A 22096-nucleotide genomic window follows, 5' to 3' on the forward strand; every position below is an offset into this window, starting at 1 on the left:
CACCTTGGCTGCGCTCACTGCCCAAAAAACCTGGCGGGCAGGATCAGACTCCCCTGGGGGCTGCATGTGGCCCGCGGGCCGTAGTTTGAAGACCCCTGATCAACCAGTGTTGGCCAAGATCCATCTTCAGCTGTTAAATTAAGGGATTGGACTAGACTATCTCCAAGATTCCTTTCTGAGAATTAAACAAAAAACCTTTAAGCCCTAGCCAGTTTGGCTCAGTGAGCAAAGTTGGCCTGCGGACTGAAGGGTCACAGGTTCGATTCCAAAAAAGGGCATATACCTCAGTTGCAGGCTCCATCCCCAGTTGGGGCAAGTGTGGGAAGCAACCAATTGATGTGTCTCACATAGTTTATGGCTCTCCCCATCCCACTCTTAAAAAAAAAAAAAAAAAGGAAAAATATCCTTGAGTGCAGATTTAAAAACCAACAAAAAACCTTTAAGCACTGAAAGTGTGAAAAAGTTCCCACACCTGATAACATTGCTATCCTCTGGGACTGCTGGACAATGGTGCTCATTACTCAATGGCGTGAGATACTCAATGAAATTGACCCACTTGATTTATGGTTCACTCTTTTGTGTGGGTATCCAAGATAGTCTCTGTCTGTGGTGTGACATAATGCATATCACAGAATCAAATATGCCAGTACTGGTTAGCTTCCTGAGTATTAACTTCTTCCCCAGCCCCAGCTCTCACCAACAGTTGAAAAGACCTCTGTAGCCTTACCTTCATCACAGGTATTAGAACCAGAATCTACTTTTTTAAAAATGATAATGCTCTATGAAGTGGGTACTGTAGTTCTCATAAGAAAGGAAATAGGCACAATTTAAATTACTTGTCCAGGGGCATGACGCTTCAGAGTGAAGTCCAGGTTGAGTTGCCACATCTTACTGCATGCTCAGTAGAGAATGTGGGGTTTCACCTTATACTTTTTTCACATATTTTGGTCTAAATTATGTGGTTGAAAACCTGTTTCATTAAAAACCTACTATGTAACATTGATAATCCTCAAGAATGTATGAGTTAGGAGTGACATTGATCTCCAAAATATTGTCTTATGTCACCATTAGGTTATGGATTTTGAGTTCTGTTTCACTAATGTGGTGGCAGCCCGATTGCTTTCCATGCTGATGAAAAGCATAGTTTTAACTGTACTGTAGTTGAGTAGGGTGATAGCTGGCGTCTAATTGGCCCAGTTGTGACAGCTCCATGTTCCAATCTTTTCAGAATCCTGGTGCTAGTTTACATCATATATAAACTCGAATAAAAAGGGAGACAAAAACAAAAGGGGAAGGTCATTTTATGTGAGAATGTATTTGAATGTAAAATAGACAAGAATCCTGACCAAAAAAAAGTGTCGATAATGATAGATTTATTGTGAGGATTATAGACTTGTATGTATAAGCAAAGTTGATATGCAATCTACTTTTTCCATGTTAAAAAAAAATCCTGGCGAGTTGGAATCCGTGTGAGTGAACACAAATGCCGATGTTTTAATCTCGTAATTCTCAATTTGCCTCCCCAACTTCCTTAAGAAACTAGCAACCTTAGAGGAAGTTCTGACTCCGCTGGGATCAGCTCTGGTCACCAGATTTCTATTTTGCAAAAGGGACGAATGATCCCGCAGGTGCTGGAAAAGGGATATGTGTGGAAAATAATCCAAGAGACAGGTTTTTGTGGGTGGTTTTCGTTTGTTTTACCTCAAGACTGCACATGCCCGTTTTGGAGGGAGAAAAAGTTCGATAGAGGATGCAAAATGGCGATCCCCAGTGACGTCAGGACTGCCCCGGGCGGTCGCGTATGGGGCTCAGTGAGGGCGGAAGCGGGCTCCGCCGCTTCAGGCGCCTCTGCGGGCGGCCCGGATACTGACGCTGGAGGACTGGAGGACGAGTGCGGCCTGCGGGCGGCTGTGTCCCGGCCGGTAAGCTACTAAGGGCGGAAGTTCTCCTCTTAAGGGCGGAAGGGCCCAAACCCAAGAATAATAGCTTCGGCGCTTGTCGCGTTTCAGGCACTTCCGGGGTGGATCGGAAGTTGCTTTGTTTTGCTTCAAGATGGCCGCGGGGATGTATTTGGAACATTATCTGGACAGTAAGAGCAGTCTGGAGGAGGGGGTCAGGGGTCACCGAGTGGTGGGGCGGGGGTCGGGGCCGAGGAGGTCTAAGGCCCCGAGGTCCCGGTGGTGAGAAGGTCACAATTGGGAAGGGCTTCCGGGAGAGAAATCCTGAAGGGTGTGAAGAAAGAGGGGGCGGGGCAGCAGGGTCGAACCCTGGCTTTTGGTGTAAGATGAGGGAGGGGCTGCGCGTTGGGGCTGGGGCTTGTGGCTTGAAGAGGAAATATTTGCTGGCCCCATCTTCAGGGTCTCCAACCTCTGGGTATATATTTTTTTTCTCAAAAAATCATTCCAAATCTTTCTTCCTTTTTGCAGAATATAAATCTGGTCGTTTTAGCATATCACTCTGCCATTTGGAGCAGCGACAAAGATCTCGAGGCTCCTCCGCTTAGTTCTTTCTCAGGAATGGTTTCTCGTGGGGATGGGGGCTTATGAGTGACCACTGTCAGATGATGAACTGGAAGGTTTCTCTTCTTGGAGTAAAGATCCAATCCCCATCAAATGGAAATCTAGTGTTATATTTATACCGTTTATGTAACCCACCCCTTCACAAAGCCTGTGTTGGGAGTCATTCAACCATTCGTTCATCGATTCCTTTATTGAGGGTTTGCTATGGTTCAGACATAGTGGCAGGTACTGGGGATATAAAAAAACTAATAAGACACCCGTTACCCTCAAGTGCTCATAGTCTAGTAGGAAACAGATTCTGCTAATAAATATAAAAATGTGGCAAGTGGAATACTAAAAATATGTTAAAAAGACTCTTGGTAACAGTGGAGAAGCTAGTGATCTACCAGAAGAGTCTTGAAGGTTGAATATTTTGTCATGTGGAAAGAGAATGGGAGTTGCAGGTTGGGAAAAGCATCAGCAAAGGTGATGGGTTTGTGGCAAGGTTAGGGAAAAGGGAGGTCAAGAGTGTTTCCTATGTAAGACTCCAAGGTGAAAGAATGGGAACTGAGACTGGAGAAAGCGGCGGGGCTACCAAGGTCTTTTTAAAGCCAAGCTAAGAAATTTGCACTTTAGTGAGGAATCAACAAATTGTTTTAAATGGAGTGATTTTTATAAAGGAAAACAACTGATAAATGGTCAATTGGAGCATGATAGTCTTTGAAATAGGGAGATCAATTAGAGATAACAGTCCAGCTCAGAGATGAGAACCTTATCTCAGGGGGTGACAGAAATATTTAGGAGTTAAATATGACAGGACTGACTGAATGAGTAAAAGGGATAAGAGAGAAGGAAAGATCTAAGGTGACTTCTTAATTTGCTGTTTGGAAAGTAAAATAGGTAGTATGTCATCAACAAGATATGAAATTCAGGAGTAGCAGCAATATGCTTAATTCAATGTAGACTTAAGTATAGGAATGGTCATTGTATCCATAAGAATGAATGAGCTCGAGATCACTCAGAAAAAAACAAGTGAGAAAATGAGAAGGCTTGAGAGTAACCTCAAGAAAACATTAACATGTAAGGGACAGGCTTTGAAAACACCAGTGTGGGAATTACCAGTAAGTATATGATAAGAGATTCAGAATCCTAAGAGGAAGTAAGTTACTCAGATGAGGAAGATGGCACCAACTGTTGTAGATAAATAGGATAGGACTGATAACACCATTTGCTTTCATAAGTCATTGGTGACTTAAAGTAATCTCAGTAAACTGGTGATACCAGATCTGAGGTTATAAATTAAAGCAGTGGAGGCATTTTAAAATTTGAAGTATAGTCATGCAAAGAGATTTTTCTTTTATAGGCGAGACTTAAGAATTCATGCATTTCTACAAGTATTTATTGAGGATCCTCATATGCAAACCATAGTTCTAAACACTAGAGAAGAAGGAGAAGACAAGCATGTCCAGCCCTTCTGGAAAGCTGAAGAGACAAATATAAAAAAATTAATTACACAATTATTTAATGATAATTGGATAAGTGCAAAGTATAGAGATAGAATAACTTGACAGCAAAATTCAGGCACTTACTTGAGTATGGGAGAGTCGGGGTTGAACTGAATTTTGAAGAATAAACAGGAAGTTAACAGGCTGAGAGCTATGGTGGAGGTGGAATGAAAAAGACCAGGTGGTACATTCCAGGCACAGAGAGCAGCATGTAGGAAGCCAAGAGGCAAGAAGATTGCTGGCAAATTCCAGGCAGTCAGAGAAGGCCAGTATGATCAGAGCAGAGAGCACAGAGGAGGACTGACATGAATTAAGGCTGGTGTGAGGTAAGCAAGGGCCGGAAAGTGCAGAACAGGACTAGGAATCGTGCTATAGAAAGTTACTATTAGGTAAGTGACTTGATCAGATTTGCATTTGGCTCAGTGGTAGAGCGTCGGTCTGCGGACTGAAAGGTCCCAGGTTCGATTCCGGTCAAGGGCAGGCATGTACCTGAGTTGCGGGCACATCCCCAGTAGGGGGTGTGCAAGAGGCAGCTGGTCTATGTTTCTATCTCTCTATATGTCTCCCTTCCTCTCTGTAAAAAATCAATAAAATATATAGTTTTTTAAAAAGATTTGCATTTTAAAAAATATATATTTTATTGATATTGTACAGAGAGAAAGGGAGAGAGATAGAGAGTTAGAAACATTGATGAGAGTCATCGATCAGCTGCCTCTTGCACACCCCCTACTGGGGATATGCCCGCAACCAAGGTATATGCCCTTGACCAGAATCGAACCCGGGACCCTTCAGTCCCCAAGCCCCCCAAGCCGACGCTCTATCCATTGAGCCAAACCGGTTTCGGCAAGATTTGCATTTTTTAAAGGAACAGTCGGGCTACTATATGGAGAACAGATTGGAAGTGAGTATGTGATGAGTAGTGGAGGATACCAGGAGGATATTTGTACGTTGAGAGAAAGGAGCTTGGAGGCAGAAATTGAAAATAAGGGAAAGTGAAGAGCTAATTTGTAGAGTCACTGAAGGGGGAAAGAATTGAAAAGCTGTGCAGAGATGGAGAGGTTAGTTGTAGAGAGAGGCAGACACAGCCTCTTCTGAGGAAGGAGTGATGAATGCTGTCCCAGAGCCAATGGTTCAAAGGAGGGGAATTTGAGAACTGTTGTGTACTTTCAAAACAGCTATAAGGCCTATGAAGTCCAGTGAGTTTCAGTTACCCCTCTTCTTCCTAGGTATTGAAAACCTCCCCTTTGAACTCCAGAGAAACTTTCAGCTCATGAGAGACCTGGACCAAAGGACAGAGGGTATGTACAGAGTAAGGAGTCCATGTGAATATTGAGTGTATGTGCTATTTCTTTTTCTGTTCTGTGTTACCCTGTCATCTGGTCTGATCTGAAGAGCTCTGGCTTCTCTCTTTTTTTATTCTCTTGCATTTCTTAAAATGAGAGTAATGGTGATCTGCATTTCTATATCAGCCTTTCCGTAACAAATGGAATATTGCAACAATGCCTCAAGAATTCAGAGATGCTGTGTTCTTTATATCTTCCTCAAGAAGAATTCAACAAACTAAAAGCCCACACTAGAATCATGTCTGTTCTCCGTGTTTAATATATTTATAGGAAGGCGAAACTCTTTCTACTCCATTGTTAACGTAACTGTCACAAAATGCAGTGTGGCTTCAGACTGCAACTCACGTTGGTAGACAGGAGCTTTGCTGTATCACAAGTTCTTAAAGAGAGAGAAAGGAAAAAAGAAGAAAAAATTAATGTCAGGATCTCTACACTGTATTCTTCAACCTTACAGAAGCACTAGATACCATCTGTGGCCTTCCTTGGAAGTTGAACAAGTTTGGCTGCATTGAGGCATTCACTGGGAGCCTGAGGCTACACTGCAGTGGTCAGGTTGGTCTCTTCAGAGTCAAAGGTGTCTGTTGGAGCTATCCCACACACCTGCTAAAGAATATATAGGTCTTGTCTTCCATTCTTATGAAACCATGCTCAAGAATGTAACGTGCTGATAATACCGAAAACTGTAACTTAAGTTACTCTGGGTAAGTTTACTCGAAAAGGTGAACATCATCTGAAATCTGGATATATGCCCTTAAGAACTGCCTGCTGAATTCTGAGAACCAGCTTGCTCTCTTTGTAATACAGTTCCAACTCTTTCTCTTGCACAGAAAGGCCACTTGGAGATTATCAAAATTATTCTTCAGCTTCTTCCAAAGGCCTCGAAGAAATGGGGCATAAGCATAGTGTGTGCGCAGTCTTTCCTGTTCTCTGTTGCTGCACTGTTAGTCATGCTTCTGTCTCCTTTTTGTCGACATTTTTTTTTTATGAGTCCTATCAAACATTAGGCAGTAGATACCTATAGTCTGTGTCTTGGGACATCACCAGCCTTCCAATATTAAAATGTTTGGAGCAATATATGTAAGATAACAAACAGAAAAAAAGTGATGAGAACTATAAGCAAGTTGCAAATGATGAGCAAAAAAGGGTGGACAGTAAGTAGAAGAATTGTTATGTCTCATTTTAAATGATGAGCCATAAATGCACAGACCTGGAAGCCAGCAGCAGCAGATAACCCAATCTGTTTACAGCACTTAGCGCTGTCATGGCATATTTTTGTGACAAAAAACCTTAAAATTTTGGCTTTTAAGACAAAAATTCATTCAAGAAGCAGCAACAAGCTCTGCAAAGAAACATCTTCAGACAGCAACAAAAACATAATTTGTATTAGTGCAGTAGGCAAAGGATCCTCATTATGTTTCAGTAATTTAAGTTCCAACTCTGATAGCAAAGTTTGCAGCACCTGAAGGCACCTTTAAAACAAATATTGTCGATTTGTATTACTTGAGTACATGGCACAGTATCTATGAACGCTCAGTACGTTTTAGTTCAAAGGTTATGGTCAATGGAAAAGGTCCAAGGAAGAAGAGGAAGAAGTGTGTATCACCTAGCTACTCGGGCCATTGTGACCAGGCAGGCCTCTCTCTGTTGTAGACCTGAAGGCTGAAATTGACAAGTTGGCCACTGAGTATATGAGTAGCGCCCGCAACCTGAGCTCCGAAGAAAAATTGGCCCTTCTCAAACAGATCCAGGAAGCCTATGGCAAGTGCAAGGAATTTGGTGACGACAAAGTGCAGCTTGCCATGCAGACCTATGAGATGGTATGGCCCTGTTCATGGCTCCCCACACCTCCCGTCTATTCCTCAGGGTCCTAGACCCCTCCTTCATCTGTGTTGGGATCTGTTTTGGGTCTGGGAGATTCATAAAATCTGCCTTCGCCTAAAATCTGTTTTCTTTCACTGGAACCAGCCTTGTACCTCTATTTCTTCCTTTCCACCCAGGTGGACAAACACATTCGGCGACTGGACACAGACCTGGCTCGTTTTGAGGCTGATTTGAAGGAGAAGCAGATTGAGTCAAGTGACTATGACAGCTCTTCCAGCAAAGGCAAAAAGAGTGAGGAGGGGGGTGGGCTCTGAGAAGCGGGTCGAGGATTCAGAGAGAGAAGAAGCCAGCTCTTCAGCTCGGAGGGAGGGGTACCAGGTTGGAAAGAGGAGGAAGAAGGAGGACTTAACCTGTCTTTCTGTCTCCCTGCCTTTTGCCTGTCTCCTCTTCCCTAGAAGGCCGAACTCAAAAGGAGAAGAAAGCTGCCCGTGCTCGTTCTAAAGGGAAAAACTCGGATGAAGAAGCCCCCAAGGCTGCCCAGAAGAAGCTAAAACTTGTACGCACGTGAGTTATCAGGGAGCCAAATGACATCCTCTTCTCTCCCATGGCCCTTCTCCCACCCTGCACTGCCCCTTGCCACTTCCTCTGTCCTCTTCAGGGCTCTCCATAGACCTCCCACCTGTTCCTCAGGGTCCTAGACCCCTCCTTTCTTCTCCTTACCATTTTGTTATCTGCTGGACAGAGAGAAGCAGCACCAAATCACTTGCCCACCAGGATCTCCTTTGACCACCTCTGAGCCTCAAGTAGTAGCTTCCCTTCCTGCAGATGACACGTGCTTTTCCTCTTGGTATACAGAAGTCCTGAGTATGGGATGCCCTCAGTGACCTTTGGCAGTGTCCACCCCTCTGATGTGCTGGATATGCCTGTGGATCCCAACGAACCCACCTATTGCCTTTGTCACCAGGTCTCCTACGGAGAGATGATTGGCTGTGACAATCCTGATGTGAGAACAATTTTGCCTCAGGATGGCGGGTTCTGGGGACATGAGGTAGAAACAAGAGAGGGGAAAAATGGTTAAATAGTGGGACATCAGGATAGGAAGAAGGTGTTTGGGGTTTTGGGCCTTGGGACCTGTAAGAATTCTTCAAAGGAATGGGATAGGGGAACATTCGTGAGGAATTTATGAAGGGGGGCTTCTTTTTCCCCTCTGTCCCACCCTGCCTTGACTTCCGCTGCTTCCATCTTTTCTAGTGTTCCATCGAGTGGTTCCACTTTGCCTGTGTGGGGCTGACAACCAAGCCTCGGGGGAAATGGTAAGTGAGAGAGTTGTGGTAGGAGCTGGACTGCCCCTATGCTGAATGGCAAGAGGGCATTCTTCCTTTCACTCACTTTCTGCCTCCCCTTCTCTATCATGTTCTATTTGTTTCTTAGGTTTTGCCCACGCTGTTCCCAAGAACGGAAGAAGAAATAGATAAGGGCTTTGAATTCTGACATAGTTTCTTCCACATCCCCTGACCTGGACTAGCGGGGAGAGGAATGCCTGTGCTGGGCCAGAGGGTTCAGGGAGAAGTGAATGGTGCAGTGTTGCCATCCTTTCTCCTCCCCTGTCCCCACTACTGGTGCTGAGGCTGCATTCAGAGCCTAGTAGAGAGGAATTCCGTAGCCACTAAGGGTATATGCTCTCATCCAGCCCTCCCCCTTCAGAAGGAAGTGGTCTTGCCCGCTGTCCTTTGCCTCCATGCTGAGGTAGGTGCTGTATTTCCAAGGGATGGTCCTCTTTACCCCCCTGGCTTTGTATTTAAGGACTGGGGCAATGGCATGGGGGCACTCCCCCAACCCTCCTGATTCCCCCACCCTGTGAGGGGCTATGGTATATAAACTTTCATTGTTATCTTCCTTTTTCCATGGTGGGGGCTCCCCCAGCTTATCTGGGCTGTAGCCCTACTTGAAGGGCCACCCCTTCCTCTGTGCCAAGAGGCTTTGTCCTGGCCTTGTGAATGGGAGAGGGGGCAAGGTGGAATGCAAATAAGCCACATGTAAAGGAACTTGGGTAGGTGAATAAAAGCTATACCCATTGGCCTGCTGTGTTTTTTATAAGGATACCATTTTAGTATATGTGCTAAGCGTTTATTTATTTACTTACTTACTTTTGCATTTCTGGGTTGGAGAAGGGGTGAGAGGATGACATGCCAAAAAATCAAGACACAATAGGGAACCAGAAGGGAATGAGAATCCACAACTTCTCAACTTGGAAAGGACAAAGCTGACTGGCTGGGTGGGGTGTGTCTCAGACTAGGGTTTTCCACTGGGAAACCACTTCCCTATACTGAGCTCCCCACACCTGACCCTTACTCTTCGTTTCTCCTTTCGGCTCATATCTTACCTGGAGAATTCCTCTCTGGTTCCTATCCAGGTAGGCCCTGACTTTGTTTTGTATATTCCATGTTTGCTACCCCATAACCCTGCCTATACTTACATTTAGACCTCACTACCTAATAGGGCAATTTGTTTCTCAAAGCACGTTTTTGCATTTTTATACACCAATAATGAACTACCAGAAAGAAAAACTAAGAAGACAATCCCATTTGTAATTACATTAAAAAAGCAACACCCAGCTGAAACTGGTTTGGCTCAGTGGATAGAGCCTGGGGACTAAAAGGCCCAGGTTCGATTCCGGTCAAGGGCATGTACCTTGGTTGCAGGCACATCCCCAGTAGGGGGTGTGCAAGAGGCAGCTGGTCGATGATTCTCTCTCATCGCGATGTTTCTAACTCTATCCCTCTCTCTTCCTCTCTGTAAAAAAATCAATAAAATTTTTTTTTTTTTTTTTTAAAAAGCAACACCCAAACACTAGGAATAAACTTAACCAAGGATGTAAAAGACCTATACTTGGAAAATTGTAAGAAATTGAAGAAGATGAAAATAAATATGGAAGCATGTACCATGTTCATGAGTAGAAAGAACGTCACTAAAAATTTAGACTACCCAAAGCAATCTATAGGGTCAACACAATTTCTGTTAAGATACCTATGGTATATATCACAGAACTAAAAATTAATATGAAACCACAAAAGAACCTGAATAGCAACAGCAATCTTGAGAAAGAACAAACTTGGAGGAATCACACTACCTCATATCAAAGTATACTACAAAGCCATAGTAATCAAAACAGCATGTTACTTTAAAAAAAAATAATAATAGTTGAGCCTAGCCAGTGTGGCTCAGTTTGTTGAGCGTGGTCCCATGCACCAGGAGGTAGGTCACTGGTTCAATTCCAGCTCAGGGCACATGCCCAGGTTGTGGGTTCAGTCCCAAGTAGGGGAGGATGCAGTAAAATTTTGAACATTTCATGTAGTAATATTGTTTGTGATATATCTCCTTGGGCAAAGGAAACAAAAGAAAAAAGCAAATGAGACCACATCAAACTTAAAAGGTTTGGCATAGCAAACGAAGCCATCAACAAAGTAAAAACATAACCCACTGAATGGAGAACATATGCACCAATAAGGGGACATACAGATGGCCAATAGACATATGAAAAAAATGCTCAGTGTCACTAATAATCAAGAAATACAAATAAAAAACAGTAGAGATATCACCTCACACCTGTCAAATGGCTGTCATCAGTAAATCAACAAAAAGTGTTGGCAAGGATGTGGAGAAATGAGAACCCTTGTTCACTGTTGGTGGGAATGCCAATTGGTGCTGCCACTGTGGATATTAGAGGGCGTTTCCTCAAAAACTAAAATGAAACTGTCTTATGATCCAGTGATTCCACTTCTGAGAATATATCTGAAGGAACCTGAAACACTAATTCGAAAATAAACATGCACCCATGTGTTCACGGCAACATTATTTACAATAGCTAAGATTTGGAAGCAGCCCAAGTGCCAGCCATGGATGAGTGGATAAAGTAGCTGCGGCACATTTACACAATGTAATATTTGGCCGTAAAAAAGAAGGGAATCTTGCCCTGGCTGGTGGTGGTAAGTGATTAGAGCATCTGTCCATGTACGGAAGGATCTCAGGTTCAGTTCCTGGTCAAGGGCATGTACCTGGGTTGTTAATTCACTCCCCACTCTCCTAGTCTGGGCCCATTGTGAGGCAACCAATTGGTGTGTCTCACATCAATATTTTCCTTCCTCCCTCCCCGTCCCTTCCTCCCTCATTTCACTCTCTCTGAAAAGCAATGGAAAAAATATCCTCTGGTAAATATTAACAAAAGAAAAAAGAAGGAGCTGAAAAGGGTTTAGCTCAGTGGATAGAGCGTCAGCCTGCGGACTGAAGAGTCCCAGGTTCAATTCCCGTCAAGGGCATGTATAATACCTTGGTTGTGGGCACATCCCCAGTAGGGGGCGTGCAAGAGGCAACTGATCGAGGACTCTCATCAATGTTTCTAACTCTATCTCTCTCCCTTCCTCTCTGTAAAAAATCAATTAAAAAAAAAAAAAGAAGAAGAAGAAGAAGAAGGAAATTTTACCTTTTGCGACAGCATGGATGGACCTGGAGAGTATTATGCTAAGTGAAATCAGCCAGTTAGAGAAAGACAAATACCATATGATCTCACTTATATGTAGAATCTAATGAACAAAATAAACAAAAAATTGAAACAGACTTATAGATACAGAGTTCAGACTGACAGCTGTCAGAGGGAAGGGGATTGGGGACTGGGTGAAAAAGGCAGGCGGGGGATTAAGCTGGGGGGGGAGTACAGACAACAGTATGGTGATTACAAGAGGAAAAAAGGGGTGTAGAGGGTGAAGGATGGGTAAATGGTGACGAAAAGAGACTTAACTTGGGGTAGTAAACACACATTGGAACCTATTTAATTTTGTTAAACAACTAGAGGCCCGATGCAAGAAGATTCCTTCCCCTGGCTGCCGGCACCGGCTTCACTCTGGCCAGAGCTGCCATTCTGCCTTCACTCTGGCCCGGAGACACCTTTACACCTCCCCATGCTGCCCAGAAGCCTGGAGCAGCTGGGGCTGTGCGGAATGCCCTGGCCGCTCGGCACCTGTGTATGCAAATTAACCCATCTTTTTATTCTTTTTAATATATTTTATTGATTTTTTACAGAGAGGAAGGGAGAGGGATAGAGAGCTAGAAATATCAATGAGAGAAAAACATCAATCAGCTGCCTCCTGCACACCTCCTACTGGGAATGTGCCACAACCAAGGTACATGCCCTTGACCGGAATCAAACCTGGGACCCTTCAGTCTGCAGGCCAACGCACTGTCCACTGAGCCAAATTGGTTAGGGCCCACCATCTTTGTTGGGTTAATTTGCATACTCACTCCTGATTGGCTGGTGGGCATTGTGAAGGTATGATGAATTTGCATCTTAGTGTAGATGTCACCCCAATAAAGTCATTAAAAAATGTTAAAAGATATTTGAAAAAACACACACCGATTTTCCTCTAAGACCAAGATAAGCACAATATCTCAGACATTAGATGTCAACAGCCTGTTGGGCAGTCCAGTTTCATGTGTTCATTTTACTGCCATTTACTGAATGCCAGCCATGTGTCAGAAGAATAAGCTATGCCATCCCTGAGATCCCAAAGCCCACAGTCCAGGAAGGAAAACCAGACATGTAAGCAAACAATGGGAATATGTTGGAAGTGCATACTGCAATAACAGTGAACATGAAACCTACAGCAACATACAGGAGAAAATTCTCCCTTAGTAACCTTCTGGAGATATTTTATATTCGTTCCTGTGAATAGGGACTTTTTACTCACTGATATAGCTCAGGCACCTAAAGGAAAATGCCTAGCACCTATAATTAGTAGATGCCTAAAAGATATTTGGTTTTGTGCTAAAAATAAAAAAAGGAAAAAAAAAGAAAAAAGAAAAAAAAAACGTTACAGCGTCTGTGGTACCTTAATCATGATCCTCTCGAACTGGAATTGGACATGTGAGGACTCCTACGTCAGTTTCGGAGGCCCCGCCCCTGGGCATTTGTGACGTCAGAGCGCCCCTCTTCTCCAGGTCCCCTGGCCGCACCCGCTGGCTCTCTCTGGGTTGGCCCGTTAGAGGCCGCTTTGATCCAGGGAACGCGGGCGGATTGTCTGGGGCCATGAGGAAGCTCCGCGCAGGCTTCCTCCTCTCACTCCTGAAGGGTGAGGGGTTCCCATCTCCCAGTCTCTCCCTCCCTCCCGGCCAGGCCCCCCGCCCCCGGCCCCCCAGGACCCTCCCTTTACTGATTGGGAAACGTTTCTCACGGTGGATCTTCCCCCCACAGCTTCGGACCTGTTCTCCTCCCCATCTCCCCAGGGCTCACCTTTGCCTCTGTCCCTGGCCCCATCCCCAGACACCCCCCACCCTCAGATGCCAATTCACACGGGGCCCCGCTGGCCAGCGTGGGTCCATCCCGGGCCAGGAGCGGGTTCTGGAGTTCGGTCCGTCCACCATCCGTCTGTTCCCCGCCCCGCAGTGCTGCTCTGGCCTCCAGCTGCCCCAAGCGAGGATTCAGATCTGACCTCCACCCCCGGGAGCCCTCTCTCTCCCGCCGAATACGAACACTTCTTCTCACTGCTGACCCCCACCTGGAAGGCAGAGACCACCTGCCGGCTGAGGGCAACCCACGGCTGCCGGAACCCCACGCTCGTCCAGCTGGATCAATACGAGAACCACGGCTTGGTGCCCGACGGTGAGGGCCCGCCTCCCGGGGCAGATCTGTGCTCCTTGGAGACTGGGAAGGGTCTAGGACCCTGCGCCCATATTCTCCACTCTCCAGGCCCAAGACACCCACCGCCCTCAGGCGGGAGGTCCCCCTGTGTGTTCACCTTCTGCACCCCTGCCCCTTCCCAGGTGCTGTGTGCTCCGACCTCCCTTATGCCTCCTGGTTTGAGTCCTTCTGCCAGTTTACTCAGTACCGTTGCTCCAACCACGTCTACTACGCCAAGGCGAGTCCCAGGACAAAGATGGGTCCGGTGTCGCAGGACAAAGGGGGAGGCAGTGGCAGTAAGAAGCTGAGGAGGGCCATCCTGAGGGCTTTCTTCCCTGCCACTTTGCCAATCACTTACCCAGATTATGTGTGAATGCAGACTCCCTTTGGGCATTCAGATGGTCAGGTCACTCCTGTTACTGCAAGAAAAGGAGGGGAGAGGCAAAAAGATAAGCCCTTCCATTCTTCTAACAGTTGGCGATTCATTCAGATCACACATTAAAGACCAAAGACAGAGTTGTGTGTCCAAGACATGGAGTTTTATCTTGCAGGGGAACCCTTTCTCAGGTGTAGAGGGTCCCACCAGGGACCATGTGCCTTCATCCCTGCTCAGGAACTGTGAGAGGAGGCAGCCCGGAAGAGGGCCTGAGGAGGAAGTTGGAGTAAGGCATTCCTTTGGCAAAGGCATCCCCACATCCCTTCTCTTCTTGCAGAGAGTCCGATGCTCCCAGCCAGTCTCAATTCTCTCACCGAACACTGGCACGGAGATAGAGTCTTCTACGGAAGCACAGCCCACCATAATGGCCTCCCCGGAGCCATCCCACAACACAGGTGAGACCCTCCCTACCTAGGAGACTCCCAGCCACTCCTATAAATCCCAGAGTCCAGATTATAAGGCCTCCGTGGTAGGGATACGGGAAGAAAGGGTGGGAGATGGACACAGGCAGCTCTTTACGTAACGGAGAAACTGCCTTTCAGCAATAGAAGTTAGAGCTGTCCTGTCCCAGAATGTATTCTGGCATTCCTTCCCAGTCTGCCCCGACTCCATTTCTCCCAGCTCCCCAAAAACATTCCTGGGACTTTTGTAAGCTAACGTCTTCAGTCTAGAAAGGATTAGTTGCCAACTATTCAGGATATGTGCTATTTCCTCCGCGAGAGGAACAGCAGGTAGAATTGGAGGTGGCGGTTAAAGAGGGGCGCTGGATAGGGAGGTGGGAAGGTTTCCAACCACCAACCCCACAATCACCATGGTAATAATTATTTTTTATATTTGTATTATTTTCGGTGTCCTCTGTACTTGACTGTGTGAATAATTTGGACTGCGGCTGCTTTCTTCTGCCTTGGCGTTTATGTGTGTGTCGCTCTGAACAAAAACACTCAGAGGCCAGAAAGCTGACTGCCCCGTTCCTTTTCTTTCTTGGTCCCTCCCAAACTCTGCGGCAGCCACAGAACGGCAGGCCTTCCAGCCCTGGCCCGAATTGCTCAAGAACAACGTGGAGGAGCTGCTGCAAGCCTCCTTGTCCCTGGGAGGCCCAGAGCAAGGGTCAGGCTCCAAGCAGGACCAAAGGCAGGAGCGCCAACAGGAGCAAGGACAGAAACATAAACAGGAGGAAGAGCATGAACAGGAAGAACAGGAGGAGGAGGAAGAGGAGGAGGAGGAGGAGGAGGAGGAGGAGGAGGAGGAGGAGGAGGAGGAAGAGGAGGAAGAAGAGGAGGAGCAGGAGGAACAGGATGAAGAGGCGGGGAAGGGAGAGGAAGGGAAGGGGAAGCAGGCGGCGGAAGGACAGGGGATAGGGGAGAGACTGCATGCCTTGTATGGGCTGCAGTCAGACTCAGAGCCCAAGCACCAGGCTGGTTTGTCTTCCAACCCTTTGCCCTTCACTGCCCGGATGCGGGAAGTGAAGTCTACGCCTCTGATGATGGAGCACATGCAGGAGCTCATTCAATCTGCCCAGGAAAGGGATGAAATGAGGGCTGTCTTTGAGGAAGGATCTGCTTCGAGAAACCAAAACTCTGGCAGGTACAGGAAATTCTGACTCCTCTCCTGGCCCTACCTTTCCCGCCGCCGTCTTCGGGAATGAGAAGCCCACTTTCCAACTCTGACCTCTAGACCCACTCACGCCTGCTTGGGCTTCAGGCGCACCTAGTGACTGCCTGCCTCACCTGCTCTGTGGCCATCATTGGTTTAAGTCCTGCCTCAGATGTCCATTTCCTACCTGGCTCATTCCTAGTGGAATGAGTCTTGTACCTGGAGTTACCGGGCTCGAGTGCTGGTCTTGCTTATGGCCTTGATAAACATTGCAATTTTGAGGACGTTACTTCCCCTTTTTGAACCTCAGTTCCTCATTTTTTATTTTTTTTAATATATTTTATTGATTTTCTTACAGAGAGGAAGAGAGAGGGATAGAGAGTTAGAAACATCGATGAGAGAGAATCATCGATCAGCTGCCTCTTGCACACCCCCCACTGGAGACGTGCCCGCAGCCAAGGTACATGCCCTTGACCGGAATCGAACCCAGGACCTTTCAGTCCGCAGGCTGACGCTCTATCCACTGAGCCAAACCGGTTTTGGCTCAGTTCCTCATTTTTTAAAAGGAGGCTGTTTGTCCAGAGGCCTCTAGGGCCCCATCCAGCATGCTGAATGTGTGTGACCACGAACAGAGTCTGAGGGGAAGGAGAGAGAATGGATGTGGCTTTCTTCCCCACCAACCAGGCCTGGTCTCCTTGCAGCCTCCTGGAGCTGCCCCACGTGGAGGCCTTACTGGTGATGTGCTATTCCATTGTGGAGAACACCTGCATCATGACCCCCACAGCCAGGGCCTGGCAGCACTTGGAGAATGAAATCCTTGGTTTCGGGAAGACGGTAGGCCCAGCATGCTGTTTAATGAATACATGCTCACTGGGCATCCTCTGGGCCTGGAACTGTTAGGCCTTGGGAGTGGGGTGATGGGCAGGGATACAGACAGCATGAGGCATCACCAGCGAGGTCCTCTTCCAGTGGGAATCCCTTCTTTGGAAGGACATCTCCAGCTCACCTTAAAGGAGGAAATCTCAAGACTAGCCAGGAATCCATTCCAATTCAGAATTCATTTATTTTTTTAAAAATATTTTTTTATTTATTTCAGAGAGGAAGAGAGAGGGAAAGAGAGATAGAAACATCAATGATGAGAGAATCATCAATCAGCTGCCTTCTGCAGGCCCCCTGCTGGGGACCGAGCCCACAACCCAGGCATGTGCCCTTGATCAGAATCAAACCCGGGACCCTTTAGTCCGCAGGCTAACGCTCTGAGCCAAACCGGCTAGTGCCAGAATTCATTCTTCAGCTCTTTGAGTTGTTAGGCTTGAGTCATACTCTCATCCAGTCACCATCTTCAAACCTTGGCTTTACCGTAGATGCAGCTCTCCTTTCCAAATGGGCATAGAAGCCATTCCAGGGATCTGTAGAGAAATTCCAGTCTCAATGTGTCCTCACCACCCAGCAAGTCCTATTACCAGGAGCATACCCTTTAGGTTTTTAAGTAATACAAGTTAGCAAACATCTGTTGGGAGTTGGTATGCTATCTATTCATCCATTTTGTGCAACAAATATTGATTGGTCACCAACTCTGAACAGGTATTTGAGATGTTAGCGATGAGCACGATAGATCTAATCATCATGGGGCTCTTGAAGTCCTCGCGGGAGAGGCAGACGAGGAAACAGGCAGAACAGTGTGACAGGAGAAACGCTGTGATGGACCAATACAAAGTGCAGAGAGAGCGGAAGGGGATACCTGTCTGTGTTTGGGAAGATCAGAAAATGCTTCTTAGAGGAACTGATGTTTACACTGAAACCCGGAGAGAAAGGAAGTTAACCGGGCCAAAGAAAGGCCTTGGTAGAAGCTTCCTGCCAGAGGGAATAGCATCTGCAAAATCTGTGAGGCAAGAAAGAGATTTCATGAGGGATCAGAATGAGCACATTGCTCCTGGCCTTAAAGAACCTGGAGCCCACAGAGGACTCGGCAGCATTACAAAAGGAGTGTGGCAGGTGTTGGGGAGAGGTTTTTGAGTGCAGGTGGTTGAGGAGTCATGGAGAGCCCACTGGATTTTAGGGCCTGATTAAGGGAACCGTAAGGAGCTCGTTTTGCCTGGAGCAAAGCAGGAGGGGATAGAGTCAAATAAACAGTAAGGGTCATAACATGAAAAATCCCAGGTGGCAGTCTGAAGCCTTTGGATTTAATTTGGTAGGAAAAGGGAATTTAGTAACCATGTTTTGGTGAGAGACATGACTGTGCCTCCTTTATGAGCTGCTATGCAGAGTAAACAAGGGGATTTTTTGCACCACGGTGTGCTGCACCCATGGGTGGAGGAGGAGGAGGAGGGGAGGATGGGATTGACTGCGGATTTCTTGAGAAGACCGAGGGAGCTCAGTCAGGGCAAAGAATCTAGCCAGGAGATTGGTAGCTCCACTCTAAAGAATGTCTTCCAGGAACTTGGAGGTCTAAACCTAGTATAGGTTTTGTTTTTTGTTTTGTTTTGTTTTGTTTTTTAGACTTCATCAAAAGTTTCTAGTATAGGTTTTGAAGTTAGAAGGACTGGATCTATGTCCCACCTCCACCGTTTATAAGGCATATGGTTTTGAACAAGTTAGTCTCACTGAGCTTGTTTCCTTGCCAAATGGAGATACTATGAGTATCTGTGCTAGTGCAGGGCTCTTGGGGGAACTAAATGAGATGATAGCGTTTACTAGGTGCTTAGCCCTGTGTGAACCCTTTGTGACTATTATCACTATCATTAGGAAAGAGAGGAAAGGGGAACGTTGGGAGTTCTATCCAGATAGTCTTAAGTGAGAGGTGGTTGTAGGTCACCTGATGGTGGGTAGCTGTCAGGCACCTGGCAATCAAGGATTTGGAGCTTGGGAAAGAGATCAGCACTGGTGATAAAGATCTGGGTGCCACTTGCAGAGAGATGAAGATCACCTGGGAGTAGAGAAATCATCCAGGAGGAGGGTGAAGAAGTAGAGCGCTGAGGAGAGGAACCCTCGGGGAGGGGGGCAGGGAGAAAAGCTTTCGGAAGAGCCTGGATGCAAAGGCATTGTGGGAACTGCTCTGGAGGGCGGAGGTGTGGGACCGTCTCAGCCTTCACCTCTTCACCGCATTCCCGCCTCAGGTCTGTGACAGCCTTGGGCGGCACCACCTCGCTGTCTGTCCCCTCTGCGCCTTCTGCTCCCTGAAGCTGGAGCAGTGCCACTCGGAGACCAACCTGCAGCGGCAGCACTGTGACGCCTCCCACAAAACGTCCTTCATGAGCCCCTTCCTCTCATCCCAGAGCATGGCCGTTGGCATCCAGGTACCTAGCCAGCTGGGCAGCCTCCGTGGGGGAGGCCTCAGGCTCTGGACATCTACCCAGAAGGGAGACTTGCAGGGGGAGCCGGGATTCACACCTCTCCCCCATCCCCTCTGCCACAGGTGGGGACTGCAAAATCGGGCCGCTATTACGGGCTGGATTTTTACGGCGGGCTCCGCCTGGACTTCTGGTGTGCCCTGCTGGCCACGAAGGGCTGTGAAGACACCAGAGTCGCTGGCTGGCTCCAGGCTGAGTTCCTCAGCTTCCAGGATGGGGATTTCCCCACCAAGGTCAGAACCTTTCCCCAAAGCTCAACCCCACCTCCCTCACCCCCATTCCTGCTGGTCGTTTGCTCCAGGCAGCCCAGGATGTAAAAAAGGGGATTTGGGCCCCTGGCTTCTGAGAACCAGTCCTCACTAAACTGGCTGCCTCTCTTCCAGAGACCGACCACACACACACACACACACACACACATACACACATACACATACACACACATACACATACACACACACACACACACACACACACACACACACGAGCAGGATTGTGTTTGGCAAAGAAGGTAGGGTTTGGGAGTGGTGAGAGAGCAAGCGCAGGACTGGGAGGCAGGAGACAGGGCTTCTGGTCCCAGCTCTGCCAGTTACCTGCCAAGGGGCTTTGGCCAGCTTTCTTCCCACTCTGGGCCAGTTATACTCATCCCTACAACAGATGGCTAGGTGATGGGTGAAGGGCCACCCTCCCCTGATCCAGTGCTTCCCTGCCTCGGTCTGACAGTCTCCTCCCCTAACCCTTCCAGTGCTTTTCCTGCCCAGTGGCATTACTGTCTCCCCTTCTCCCCAAATTACCTTCTCTGTGGAACTCCCTGTTGTACCTGAGAGCCAGGCCCCTCCTTTCTGTGGTTTAACGGGAAATCAAGACCCTGAAAAGTAGGGGCAGCTTGAGAAAGGGCTGGTCATGCCGAAACCGGTTTGGCTCAGTGGATGGAGCGTCGGCCTGTGGACTGAAGGGTCCCGGGTTCGATTCCGGTCAAGGGCATGTACCTTAGCTGCGGACACATTCCCAGTAGGGGGTGTGCAAGAGGCAGCTGATTGATGATTCTCTCTCATAGATGTTTCTAACTCTCTATCCCTCTCTCTTCCTCTCTGTAAAAAAGTCAATAACATACATATATATTTTTTTAAATTACCTTTAAAAAAAAGAGAGAAAGGGCTGGTCACTGAACTGAGGGGCCCCTGCCCAGACCTTCTCCCTGGGCCACTAGACCTGGAAGAGGTCTCTGAGATCATCTCTGCTGCATCCCTGAGCTTGTAGATGGGGAGGCAAGGTCAACAGAGGGAAGGGATCCAGCCGAGGTCACACATTAGATGGTTCTACCCTCCCCCTCACTTGCCCATCACTAGGAGGCTCCCTGAGGCTGGCTCATGAATTGGCTCCCTTCCAATGTTCCGCAGCCTTAGTGCCCCCTTCCTCATTCCCCATTCCTCGGCCATTTTACCAGCAACGGAACAACGGGGAAGCCATCCCCCACCCTCCGGCTCCCAGCTTCTTCCCACTGACTGAACGGTGACTGCGGGTGGGATGGGAACGGCAGGGGGGACAAAGGCCTGTTCCTCGGAGAGGGGCACCCCCAGTGTGGAAGGTCTGGTTCCGAAAGGCCACACCCCTGCCCGTGGTTCTCTCGCCACCGCGGGCACTCTCTGGAGGGTTGGTGTCTCTTAAGGCTTCTGACATCTCCCCACCTTCCCATCCCTGGCTCCTGGCTTAGATTTGTGACACAGACTATGTGCAGTACCCAAACTACTGTGCCTTCAAAAGCCAACAGTGTCTGAAGAGAAACCAGGATCAGAAGGTGAGCCCGTCACCGTGTCCCCTCCCCCCTCCCACCAGCCCCTCTAAATCCGTCACCCTGGCTGGGGGTCCTTTCTGGGCCACACCCTAGCTCCTGCTCCACCCAGCTGGGATGCGGAGAGCAGTTTCCTACTTGCCTCTCAGGGCAGGGGCCTCCGCCAGAGAGAGCACTTGCTCTCCTCCACTCCCCCAGCCTTGGAGTAAGAGGAGAGGCGAGGGCCCTGAGGGCACCACAGGAAGAAGCTCGGCTGGGCTGGGAATTAGATGTTGAGGTTTCAGTTTTGCCTTCTGCTCTTACTCACCGAGAAGTCTGGGATAAGTCACTTCCTTCCCTTAGCCTCAGCCTCCTGATTTCTGAAAGGGGGAGGGGCCCCTTGGTGTGTCTGGCCACTAGAAAAACCCACATCTGAGTTTCCTCCTTCCCTCTACTGCCCTGTGCCCATGCCTGCCTGCCCCTGGTTCTCCGGGGACTTCTGACACCTGCCCACCTCCACGCCGCTGGCTCCTTGCTCTGTAACTCAGACTGTGTGTGTACCCGATCCCCCTGTAGGTATCCCGCATGAGATGTCTGAAGAACGAGAGTTACAATATCTTGACCCCAGCCAAAAGCGAGGACCTTGTGCTTCGATGGAGCCAGGAGTTCAGCACCTTGACTCTAAGCCAAGCTGGATGAGCTGGGCTTCTGTCTCCACCCCAACCCATTCTGTCCACACTCTCCATTGCTCTCTTACTCCACTCGCCATCGGTTTGCATCCAGGCTGCCCCTTTTGTGTCTCCTACCTGGTCCCTACTCACGTTTTCTCCTTGGGTCAGGGCAGGAGCCCCGGAAAGCGATGGGAACTCCCCCCGCCTTAAAGGATGTCTTTGCATAAAGTGTTTTATTTTCAACGTATGTGGCCTATGTTGGTTAGGATCCTATCCTCAGCACTGCCACAGTGCCCCATGGGGATCAACTCACCCCCACACACACACACCCTTGCCCAGGGGCTTATGGACCCGTCTGTAGGAGAGAGAATCTCATGGGAATGATGCTTAGGGAAGCAACCATTTGCTGGAAGAAGAGGCCCTAAAAATCAGGGAGTTGGA

General features: G+C 47.9%; 2 protein-coding genes across 13 annotated transcripts; both read left to right on the forward strand.

The window, feature by feature from the left end:
* The first annotated feature begins 1953 nt into the window (after positions 1-1953).
* ING4 (inhibitor of growth family member 4) lies at positions 1954-9245 on the forward strand. Of its 12 annotated transcripts, none has more exons than XM_084878061.1 (8): positions 1954-2089; positions 5230-5301; positions 6997-7163; positions 7344-7458; positions 7623-7731; positions 8023-8170; positions 8419-8480; positions 8599-9245. In XM_084878061.1, exons 1-8 carry the CDS (start codon positions 2053-2055, stop codon positions 8636-8638), a joined length of 750 nt encoding a protein of 249 aa, XP_084734187.1. In that variant the 5' UTR covers positions 1954-2052; the 3' UTR covers positions 8639-9245. The 12 variants fall into 12 exon arrangements, with proteins under 12 accessions (XP_084734187.1, XP_084734180.1, XP_084734191.1 ...); XM_084878054.1 differs by having other exon boundaries at positions 2004-2089; positions 8023-8215; XM_084878065.1 differs by having other exon boundaries at positions 2004-2089; positions 7623-7723; positions 8132-8215.
* Positions 9246-13009: 3764 nt separating this feature from the next.
* Positions 13010-21896, forward strand: ACRBP (acrosin binding protein). The gene is made up of 10 exons (XM_084878012.1): positions 13010-13289; positions 13604-13819; positions 13981-14075; positions 14551-14668; positions 15281-15857; positions 16568-16700; positions 18983-19162; positions 19282-19449; positions 20928-21011; positions 21561-21896. Exons 1-10 carry the CDS (start codon positions 13247-13249, stop codon positions 21681-21683), a joined length of 1737 nt encoding a protein of 578 aa, XP_084734138.1. The 5' UTR covers positions 13010-13246; the 3' UTR covers positions 21684-21896.
* The last annotated feature ends 200 nt before the right edge of the window (positions 21897-22096 follow it).

Source organism: Pipistrellus hanaki, assembly GCF_964339955.1.
Source record: "Pipistrellus hanaki genome assembly, chromosome: 3".
Lineage (NCBI taxonomy): Eukaryota > Metazoa > Chordata > Mammalia > Chiroptera > Vespertilionidae > Pipistrellus > Pipistrellus hanaki.

Bases quoted from the DNA above. Each gene is read 5' to 3' on its own strand.
- ING4 (XM_084878054.1), top strand. From the start codon at position 2,053: ATGGCCGCGGGGATGTATTTGGAACATTATCTGGACA. The intron at 7,164-7,343 runs GTATGGCCCTGT...CTTTCCACCCAG, and splicing joins CCATGCAGACCTATGAGATG to GTGGACAAACACATTCGGCG. The intron at 7,459-7,622 runs GTGAGGAGGGGG...CCTCTTCCCTAG, and splicing joins TTCCAGCAAAGGCAAAAAGA to AAGGCCGAACTCAAAAGGAG.
- ACRBP (XM_084878012.1), top strand. From the start codon at position 13,247: ATGAGGAAGCTCCGCGCAGGCTTCCTCCTCTCACTCCTGAAGG. The intron at 19,450-20,927 runs GTCAGAACCTTT...CTCCTGGCTTAG, and splicing joins ATGGGGATTTCCCCACCAAG to ATTTGTGACACAGACTATGT. The intron at 21,012-21,560 runs GTGAGCCCGTCA...ATCCCCCTGTAG, and splicing joins AGAGAAACCAGGATCAGAAG to GTATCCCGCATGAGATGTCT.